At 37.6% G+C, this 10,859-nt stretch overlaps 1 protein-coding gene across 1 annotated transcript; it reads left to right on the top strand.

Moving 5' to 3' along the window:
- Positions 1-25: 25 nt before the first annotated feature.
- LOC145495559 (STING ER exit protein-like) lies at positions 26-10,281 on the top strand. Its single transcript, XM_081475204.1, has 8 exons — positions 26-227; positions 5,337-5,451; positions 5,960-6,001; positions 6,293-6,357; positions 7,166-7,227; positions 8,110-8,199; positions 8,684-8,779; positions 9,324-10,281. The coding sequence occupies exons 1-8, from the start codon at positions 104-106 to the stop codon at positions 9,375-9,377; spliced, it is 648 nt and encodes a 215-aa protein (XP_081331330.1). The 5' UTR covers positions 26-103; the 3' UTR covers positions 9,378-10,281.
- The last annotated feature ends 578 nt before the right edge of the window (positions 10,282-10,859 follow it).

Genomic DNA, 10,859 nt, shown 5'->3' with positions numbered 1-10,859 from the left:
CCGCTGGTCATTGATGTCGACTTGGTAGCCACGCACGGTTAAAGATCATGGCGGCCATGTTTCTCCTCGTTTCTTGAACAGTTGTCTTATCTTTGTTTTCAAAATGCCGAAAGTTGTTTCACGTAGTATTGTGTGTTCTGATACGAAGGATAAGGAAGAGTATAATCAAGGGGCAACATCTTTAACTGTTTATCACTGTTTGTGTGGACAGATGGCTTTGATCTTGGGTAAGTACAGTCGGACACATGAAAGGAAGGATTTTGCCTTAGAACTGAAATGACAGACTAGAAGTAACAATTCATAGCTACTGGAAAGACATGGCTAGTCGTCCTCAACTTCATATCAAGTGGGAATTCCATCCATTTATACTGCATGCATTGCTAAAGTTTATGCCCCTCACATTGGCAGCAACAATTAACTATACGCTGTGGCTACATGTCCGGCAGTCGGACAGGTTTCTTAAAATACTCCGTGTCCGGCAGTGAGACTTAAACAACGTAAAATGAACGTTATGGTGGGCAATCCTAAGAGGAATTGAACCTGGGTCGATGGCCTGGCAAGCGATACTATATCGAGTTACCCTTAGCATTATTGAAAGCTAACTGTAAACAGGCTAACCGTTTAGCTATTTAGGCTAACCGGAGTGCTTTTTAGGTTAACCAGAGTGCTTTTTAGGCTAACCAGAGTGCTATTAAAATGTTTTGACTGCCGGTCATTTTATAATAGTCTACGTTATAAATCCCGATATACCGGATGCCGGGCTCACCAAAATTAGTATTCAGCCATATAAACAAGGATTTGACATTATTAACCCATTGACGCCTGAATGAAATTGCCCGCGACCCACCCCTAATTCCCTGGCATTTTTTGGAATATTTCTGAGCGAGCGAAAGCACAAAAATAAACCATATGTGCAGTAACCACAGACACAGGATCAGGTTTCAAGACGTCGTTTATTTAAAGTTGAATAAATTAAGGGTCAAAATATTAAAAAATATTAGCAAACAGAACTCAACCTAATGTGTAAAACTGATGAGAAAACAAGAAATTATATTATTTCTTTACCGCGCGACAAAATGTCCCACAGAAGCTGAGAAAATTAACTTTGCGAAAATGAGTCAATTATTGACTTTGGAGGACAAAAACGAAACCAAATACAACAGAATTGAATTTCTTGTACTATAACGGCTAACATTTGAGAAAACAACGAAAAATAAAAGCGAAGAACTCATGTAAAAATCAATCTGAAAACAAGAAATTGAGTAATTTCTTCGCCGCGCGACGAAAATATTACGGCCCTGTGAAAGAAAGATGAAAGTCGTAAATCAAAAAGACGACAAAAACAAGCAAATTATTTTGAGATCAGTTGTATTTCAACTGTGTTAAATCAGTGGCCATTTAGTTCTTTTCTCAGCGGTTCTGTAGTAGCTGAATAAGACTCCAAAAAATATTTGAACGAAGCGAATAAACTAAATAAACAAAGCGCCTAGAGGTTGCCGTAAATTAAATATGCAGAAATCCAGCGTGCAAGTTACTATTCACTTTTAAAACCTAAAATTCCCAAATACAGGGAACCAAATGAAAGAGATGCGAAAGGAAGTTCAATAACAATAAATTTTCATTCAAGCTGAGACGAAGAAACCTATTTAAAAGCAAAAAATTGACGTGCTTCACTGCATGACCGCATGTGCAAATTATTCTTCACGCTAACGCGAAAGCTTGAGTTTTTGCCGACTGCTTTTGCAGTCATTTTAATGCCTGTGGCTTTACCAATCGTTCCAAAAGTTGAATTCAACTTCGAAGTAATAATGTACATTACCATTTTTGTTTCTGAAATCCGAAAAGCCGCTTTAAACCTGCGATCTGTCGTCGAAACTTACTTGAAAGCGCTCCGATCTTCATGTTTTCTCGGCAGTTGTAGGAAGAAAAACTTCTTCACCAGAAAGGTTTGAGGACTCTGTATTTCTTGATCCTCCATTCTGAGGCCATCTGAACATTGATTTGTATTCTTCCTTTCTATTTTAAAGCCCAAAGCAGTAATTTATCCGTGTTAGGAATGAAAACAAGACCTTGGAAGTTTTTTAGATTTGGCCCGCAACGCGCCATGTTACCTGCACTTTTCGAGCACACGATTTTAAGAAGAAAAACCGTCTTTCTAGGATCCCTAAAGTCCTCTGAAAATATGCTCAGAAAGTCCATTCAGATTGGTTTATCTGTCCTCAAGAACAATAGAACAATAGGGGAACCAAAGAATCTTCAGGGAGGGTAGGAAAGGTAATTGTCCCCATGTGCTTTTTTTGTGGGCAGTTACGGGCGGCACAGGGAAATGGAGGAGTTTTTTGCATGGGCAGTTACGGGCGGCACAGGCGTCAATGGGTTAACTGAAATTTTTAAAAATAATTTTGACTGCCAGACACGGAGTATTTTGAAAATCCTGTCCGGGTGCCGGACATAGAGACACCGCGTTAACTATAGGCTTAACTTTTATGCCTGTTACATCGAATAGCCCAAGTTGGATCCTGGGTCCTTGCACTTAGAAGGGAAGAAGATTGCCAAGAACGGAAAGCAACAACAACAACAAAACAACAGAGATTTCCATTTTTCACAAAAGATCTCCATCCTTGACCTTTGACGTGGCATATATCAGTATATTTTTGATAACCAAAATTGACAGAGAAATAATTATAAAGCAACCAAAAGGTTTCGTTGAATAGCTCCTTGTGACTGATGTAATATGGCAGTTTTGTTTGTGTGGCCAAATCTGATACCTGATAAATTCATCGGTAGCACAAATGATTGTTTTTGTTTCTAAGCTGCTTCTTTCCTACAATCACTGTAGCAAAACAATTTTTATTGGATATTACAGTTGAACATTGTGTGGAATTTGCACAATACATGTATAAGTTTTTTTATTGTTATTGATAATGGTAACAGGACTGAGTGGAGTCCAATTCGGTCTATAAGCATACAAGTGATGAACAAAATTGGACAGGTGCAAAGCAAGAGTCTGATTTGTTAATCACAAGTATGATTAGAGATAGAACTGGACGACATGATGTCCTGGTACCAATTAATCATAACCATTGCAATTTCCCGCAAAAGTAAAGGCAGAATGGCTGTTAAGTTTCTTTGAAAACAGTCACCGGAGACTAAACCTCCACAATTTTATTAAATCAGTCTCTTGAATTGGCTGCTATAGAAATTGTAATCGATGTTGTGATTGGTGGATTTAGTTGACAGGACTTAAAATGACTGGCTCATGTACATGTAACTGTCTGATTACAGGTGTCTGATTACAGGCAACTGTCCAATTATACTGTCTGATTACAACTTTGCAGATTAATCAGAGCAAAATATAGGAAATTGTAATTGTTATGATGATGATGATTATTATTATGAGCTTTGCATTGAAATACATGATTGTTTAGATTGTGGTGGTTGACTCTACATGTAAAACAACATGCTAGCAATAATTAGTGTTTTAGCTAAGGATGCCTGTGAAAGTCTGTAGTTGCTGTACCTTAAATATTAAACTTTGTGTATTACAGAATAATTATTGTAACTACTTGTGGCATTTTGTGGCCTTCTGTCCATCATTTCTTCCACAACAGAAAGCTTTTTTGTTTTTTACATTTTTGTTGTTGTTTGTTTAGAACTTACCATATCATACAAGGTTACTGGCTGTACATCAACATGTGCGAATGACAACTGTTCCTTTTCTTTTTTACTATATCTGCAAGTAAATGTGTGCGTTAATTAACAATTATTCCCTGAGCGCGCGTTGGATATGAGTTGGCTATAACCAATCTCATATCCAACAAGCGTGAATGGAATAATTGTTTTATTAAATTCGGTGCGTTTGTATTCTTGGAAATATAGCTTAATTTTATTGGGTTTTAATTTTACAAAACGACCGGAAGTCGATGTGACAAAAACAACAACAAGTGGGAAATCACATGACATGCGCGCCGTTTGTAAAATTAGTTGAATGAAAAATTTGAGAGCGAAGCAAACAAATTTGCTGAATGAAATTGCAATCAAGTAGAATTCAAGAAACGTCTATCAAATGAAGGAGATATAACCTTGGCCAGAAAGTTTGAAAAGCGTTCGAGTTCGAGTCATGGAGAAGAGCCAAATAATTGTGCACTTGCACATTACCATCGTAATAATGCTGCGGAAAACTTTGATCGCCATGTGACACAGACGTTGTGCCAAAATTATTCTCGACAAGATCTCTCTCAGGATTCCCTTGCTTTGAAAGCCTTGGCATTTTGAGCTGTATGTGTGGAGCTCATTGTTGGTCAGTTTTAGAGTCAAGGACAGAAACTATCTTAGTGTCAGATTCATCTTCAGAATCTCCGAGGCCACCCTGGTGGTTTTCCGTGGCTGGTAAAGAACCGGGCTTACTTCGGTTCAGCTCAAAACACTCAACTCCTTGAGGTGTTTTTCGCAAGGACAGAATTGTTGGCGCTAGCTGTCGTTGATTCTCTCGTTGTCGTCGGCCAAAAAAGAGACTGAGATAAAACTAGGTCGTCCTCTGTAGCTGTGCGGGATTCTTGCTCTCGGCCGATCCGAGCTTGCTTAGTCGAACAGTTTCTTCACCTGCTCATTGGAAAGTGGTTTCTTATGGACTACGCTGGCAATTATGCCTGTTTTCCTGCGGCCTTTTACAAATGCATTTGCTCTAATAATTTATTTGCCTGGTCAGAGATAATGGAAAACGGTTTGTTGTGCGGCAGTGTGCGAAGGAAATGATCAACTGGTGGCTTTAATGGATTTAATCAATGAACTTTTGCAATATGTATCATCTTTCTTCCTCGCAGACGAGTAAAAACACTTCAACTGAACATTCAGTTCTTCTTTTGACATTTCTTATATTGGTTTCGAAAATTTGGTGCCACCAGGACTAGCAAGCCATTCTGTTCAGGTAAAATTTGTTTTTGTTACATAATCTTCATGAATGCGTAAAATCTCGCCGGTCATATTTTAATTTTGCAACTTTAAGGGAAACTTAACGTATACGTAACGTTAAATAATCTTATCTCGAGCTTTGTGGCTTTTTTGTTGTTACTGGGTTGGCATTGTCCATAATTTCCTGTATTTGCTGTGTAGATAGCTCACCAAATGTGCTTTTTTCTCATCCATTTTTTTTGTTGACGAACCTTTGCTTCACGCGAAAAAGCTCATGCCGAGCGACATTTGCCGCTTTCATTTCCATATAAGGTCAAATGCAGGTATAATGGCTGGTAACCGAGATCCAGTGAACCAATCAGAAAGCTAGAATTGCATTATCCGAGGCTGAGAATTTAATAATCTTGTTTGTCATTTTTTTGCAGACAGTACTCTAGAGAAACTTCCATTAAGAAGAACAGATCATGCCAGAGTCATAGATGGTTCTAAACATGCCCATAAGCTCAACTGCATTGATGGTGATACTGTGTTCTTGAAAAGGTATACTATACATACACTCTGTGTAGATCCAATACAATTAGGCAGTTATTTGTTTATGCATGAATATTATTTTAGACTGCTTTTCCCAGCAGGTTTGTCCATATTCAGCTCTTGATCACTCTCTCTACCCATTTATTTGGGCTAAGGTACATGTACATGTAAAGTGGCCATAACAGTGACATGGTCATAATTATTAACTGGGCATTTCTTACTTTACTGAGCAAAACATTGTAGTGTATAATATTATATTCTTAGACCACAAAAATTAGGTGTAGTACATGTATATTAATTGAGTCTAACATGTACTGACTAAATTTTAATGGCTGCATGCCATCAACCTTTTTGTGAGATTTGTGAATGAAATACACTCCTGAAAAATGTCTCAGTTGCTGCTTGAAGAAAAAAAACTGATGGGGTGTATTGCTCTTATTGGGAAGTGTAGATCTTTTAGTCCATAAAAATTTTGATTTTTCAAGTTGAATGCAATTTCTAATTTATTTTATTATAGGCCAAATGGCATTGAGAGGCAGTTCCGCTTAAAATGCAAAAAGTGAGTGAACAATGATAAGTATTAAGGGTGGATAACGCCATCCACTGGATAAGTCACTATCCAGGAGACACATTTAGCATGGTTTGTTTTGTTAACACTTACCCACTGGAGAGAGATTTGTCCAGTGGAAAGTGTTATCCAGTCTTCAAACTACTGGAGCCAGCTGTATACATATGTATACGATTGTATGCGTTGTATTCTTATCTTGAGTTACTATCTTATGCCAACATGTTCATTAAAATGCCCCTTGAGTATAATAATTATTTCTTTGATTTCATTTTGACATAACAGGTGCAATCTGTGGCTGTTTTACAGACCATCAAAGAAAGATCAAACTGTCACATTTGTTGTAGATGGTAAGGGCTTTTATGTACATGTACGTGTATGTCCACTTTTGTATGTCAATGTCAGTTCTATTTACCTGTTGCCTGGCCTTTTACCAAGGCTTCTGACAGGGTGCAGCAAAAAAAATTGTGCTGGATTTGGGGGGCCAAATTATGTAGGGGAAAAAAGTCTGCTCAAGAGAGGATTTTTCAACCATTTCTAGTTACATGACTTGATTGTATGATTATCATGGAAATTATGCATCAGGCTGTAAAATTGTTCATCAAGTCATAGAGTGACAGTCAGAAAAATTTCAATTAAAGTTGATTACCATTGATAAACATGGTTATTGTTAGCAGTAACTGTGAACTTGCCTAGCTGTTTATTTGAAGGAGTGACTAAATTCAAGCATTTCCTGTCAATAACAATACATTTTCACGCAAAGCAGTATTCAAAATTGAGACCGAGAGCAGTTCAACAGGGTACACACTGGAACACTCTGATCTGGAATTTTAAAATTCTATTTCTGGGTCCTTGAGAACTCTATGAAAATGCCCTTTGCTCATGTACATGTACATTGGACATTTCAAGTTTGTTCTCTTGGAAAACTCCTGCATCTTTATACATTATATGCCATTTCCACAAACACTTCATAAGTCGTTTGCTCAATTTATTCAAATACATTTACATGATTAACACACCAAGGTAGAACTGTATCCTGGAAAAGGAATTTGTGCACATATATTTATTTCCTTTGAAAAGCCCCTTCATTTCTGAGTAGTACGAACTACACATACTTGTATGCTAAATGTATCAGCATGCCATCTGGTCTTTCCTTAGGAGCACTGGTTCAAACTGGAGACAGTCATGCCACTACGACCATCAAACCCATGGCAAATAAGGTACTGTAATTCCTGACCATAAAATAAAATAAATTATTATGGTAACTAAAAACAAAACCTAAGATAAACAAGGCCAGGAACTCAAGATCTTATTGTTTAAAAGTCTTCTTGGGTTTATTGTCAGCCGAAATATGTAAGTGATTAGTATAACAAAATAATCATGAATCCAGGTTCTTTTTGATTGTATAAAACATCAACACTGCATCTAATTACAACACCCCAATTATTTGTTTTAATGTTGTGAATTTATATCTGTTCATGTATCTGTACTGTATGTAGTTGTTGTTCACATTAACAATATTTAGTGTTCATGACTGATATGACTGATATGTATACTAAGTGATGCAAGCTCCCATAAGCAGCCAGCTACTTCTTGCACTGCTAGGGGCCAAAAATTTCAAAACAGGGACAAATAGTACAGAAATTTCCTGGGAAAATTTCCAGAAAATCCAGAAGTTGTTAAACTTCCAAAAAGCAAACCATTCAACTGAAAAAGTTAGGAAATTCCAGGAGTAAAGTCAATGGGAATGAAATTCCCAGTAAGACATTATTTTTCTGAAAATTTGGGTATACCTCACAAGGTTGTCCCCTTTTCCAGAAATTCTGGAAAATGCTATCCATTCATCACTGGAAATTTCTGAGAATTCAAACCACAAATTTCATGAAATGAAAAGGGCTGGAATATTGTCCCGTAACCGGCTACATATAGCCCCTGTTACAGACACTTAAATTTGTACTTTTTCAGGGTGTCTGCTAAAGAGAGTGTCAACTTTGTAATGTTACAAAATGACAAGCTGTTCAGTAGTAGAACAGAATAATATTATAGGTTGGTTGAGTGGCTGTCAGCTCATCCAAAACTAACATCGTTCTTCCCTTCACTAGGTTATGGTCACAAAGAGGACAAAAGAATTTGGTAAATTCAGTTCTGTGACAGTATCTACTATTGATGAAGAAGAGGAGGAAATTGAACAGGTGCAATGCAATTGATTGTTTCAAATCATGATGTGATTTCCTGTGTTGTTGCAGTAACTGTAGGTTTTGATATTATGCGACATGAATTAGTGTTGCTTTTTATTCATCGGAATTCCATGCACACATTATATTGATCTCAAAATGTAGACATGTGTTGTATTGTAGATATATGAACACGAGATGTGTACATGTACATGTGCGTGTACAGACATGCACTGTTTATGCTGCAAATAAAATTTGAAGATCTTCCAAAGTTTCATGAGAATAGATGTGTTTTCCTAACTTAAGATACACAGTGAGAAAATGTTTTCTGGCTTTTAGAAAGATTGTATTTCATTGAAATTTTTCGTGTTCCTATATACATAGATTGAAAACTTTTCACACATCCCAGTGGCTAGCTATGACAGCATGTGTGCTTTCTACAGGCTATTCTCTATATGTTACCCACTGACTTGTATTGCATTCTTTCCTCATGTTTCTCCAGCATGAAGTTGCTTCATCTTATGCTCACAATGCCCAGATCATTGAGAAGCAACTTGAAAGGAAAACAACAGCACAGAAAAGGGCAGCTATAGACCAGGTAATAATTAAGTGTCTGCATTTCTCTCTGGGTAATACTTTTAAGTAGAAATTGAAGCTTCAAGGCTTTTTAAGCATGAAAACTGCATTCAAATTCATGTATAATTTTCATTATGGCCCTCAAGTACTACAATTATCAGTTGAGAAAAGTAAGGCACGACGAATGTTTGGTGACAAACTTTTAGCCTTAAAATTACGATGTTGTCACTGGCAACTTACACTGTACCTCATTTCCACTGGTAAAAATATCAACAGCTGTGCGTCACCTGTCGCGTCGCCTACAATTCTGCGTTGCCTACACTTCTATGTCATTGATGTCAAAGGCCGACAACTTGCCACTGGAAATGGCGCCAGTTGCCCATGCCAACAACATGATTTTAACATGGTAACCAAACTTTCGTCGCACCTTACTCAACTGAAAATCGTAATGGAATGTGATTATACATGTACCTTGCACATTATTTGATTTTTTATTTTATTTTGTCACATACAATATATTTGTATTTCATTTCATTTGTTTATTAAATTGTGCTTTTTTCACCCAGTTAAAACAAGACCAGTCCAAGAAAACAAGAGGTACCCTCATTGATCGAGACTAATTAAAACAGTCGAACAGCTTGACATACACCATCTTGTGAACCAGTCTAAAGATGGACAGCACAAGTTGATGTGCAATATCAGCTTCAGGCAGGATATGTCTACTTGCACTGCATTTCTGTTGGAAAATGTCAGTCTAGTACAGTTTAGTACATGTACATGTACTACTCTGTACATCGCAGACATCTTGATACCCACAGACATTAGGTGGTGTCAACAAAATTTTATTTCCCTGGTGCATAGTTGTACAGGAAGGTCAAGTATTGAAAATATAATGCAGCCTTCTATTCACCAAAAAGAAAGAAAAAAACCTTTGCCCCAGTTTTGTTGTTGCACACAATTCCAATTTTGAATAATTGTGTGCTGTTGCCATGGTGCATGGTTGTACATGAACGTCAAGTACTTAAAGTATACATTTAGTAGAGTCTGCTATTCGTCAAAAAAAAAGGACAAATGAGACAAAACTCAGCCCAAGTGTTGTTGTTGTGCCCTGACGCACACAGTGCCAATTTTAAATAATAGTCTAAAGTTTGTTACAGTACAATTATACAGTGTTTGCTCCTTCTTGTGAAAACTCCAAATCGTGTAGTTTACACACGACTCACAGTTGACGTTGTTGGGGAAAGGGAACTTTGCAATATATTTTCCATAGACCCCTCGATCCCTTTCCCTAATACCCTCCCACTCAAACACACTCTCCCCTATCCCAGAAGCCTGTGCTTTACCACAGCTCATCAAGCTTATTAGCATAGTAATATAGTTTCATATAAAAATGAGAGGTTTTCTATTACATCTCAAAGTAAAATTGTTCTTTTCTTTTGAATGTTACTCATTAATAGTTTATTTACATTTTAAAAATATAAAATCCGTCATTGGTGTGAATTAAATACATTTGAACTTTTTGAACCTCCACATTAACAATAATTATTCCTGTTCGGAAGTCACTGGCAATTTACTACTGGCAGTTTATAAATTAAAACCATTATATTTTCACGAAAATTATGTTCTCTGTGAACTTTCACAAATTCAACTTATCCTAAGGTAAATCCACTAGTTTCCAGTTCAATCAATAATAGTCCATAACTCCTTTTTAGGAGTTCTCTGTGTTCAGAGGGGTTGTTTCGTTGGGCGTTAGGACCTCTTTTAAAGAAGCTGCTCTGTACTTTCTTGTAGTCTGACGCCTCTTGTAACTAATAAACACAGCAATGGCTAATATTCCTGCCAGGATCGCAGCGCGCACGCTAAGGGCAATGGCAGCGGTTTGGGACATGGGTTTAGTTTGGTCCCCAGATACAAGGGGGTCCGGCGAGTCGTCCTCATCACGAGCCGCAAAAGAGGCCAGGGTCCACTCGGCCATCGAATCGCTCTTGTGCCAAACTTCACCGTTTACTCCAACAACCATCAGCCTTCTGGCTGCGTTCGGGCTTACCCCAGGGCGGCCATTTTAAGGGGGTCTTTTTACTGCCGTGTTGGACAATCTGGCC

Source organism: Orbicella franksi, chromosome 1 (genome assembly GCF_964199315.1).
Source record: "Orbicella franksi chromosome 1, jaOrbFran1.1, whole genome shotgun sequence".
Classification (NCBI taxonomy): Eukaryota; Metazoa; Cnidaria; class Anthozoa; order Scleractinia; family Merulinidae; genus Orbicella; species Orbicella franksi.
Note: the sequence above shows the minus strand (reverse complement) of the source record. Positions and strands in the feature narration are given on the sequence as shown.

Bases quoted from the DNA above. Each gene is read 5' to 3' on its own strand.
- LOC145495559 (XM_081475204.1), top strand. From the start codon at position 104: ATGCCGAAAGTTGTTTCACGTAGTATTGTGTGTTCTGATACGAAGGAT. The intron at 7,228-8,109 runs GTACTGTAATTC...TCCCTTCACTAG, and splicing joins TCAAACCCATGGCAAATAAG to GTTATGGTCACAAAGAGGAC. The intron at 8,200-8,683 runs GTGCAATGCAAT...ATGTTTCTCCAG, and splicing joins AAGAGGAGGAAATTGAACAG to CATGAAGTTGCTTCATCTTA.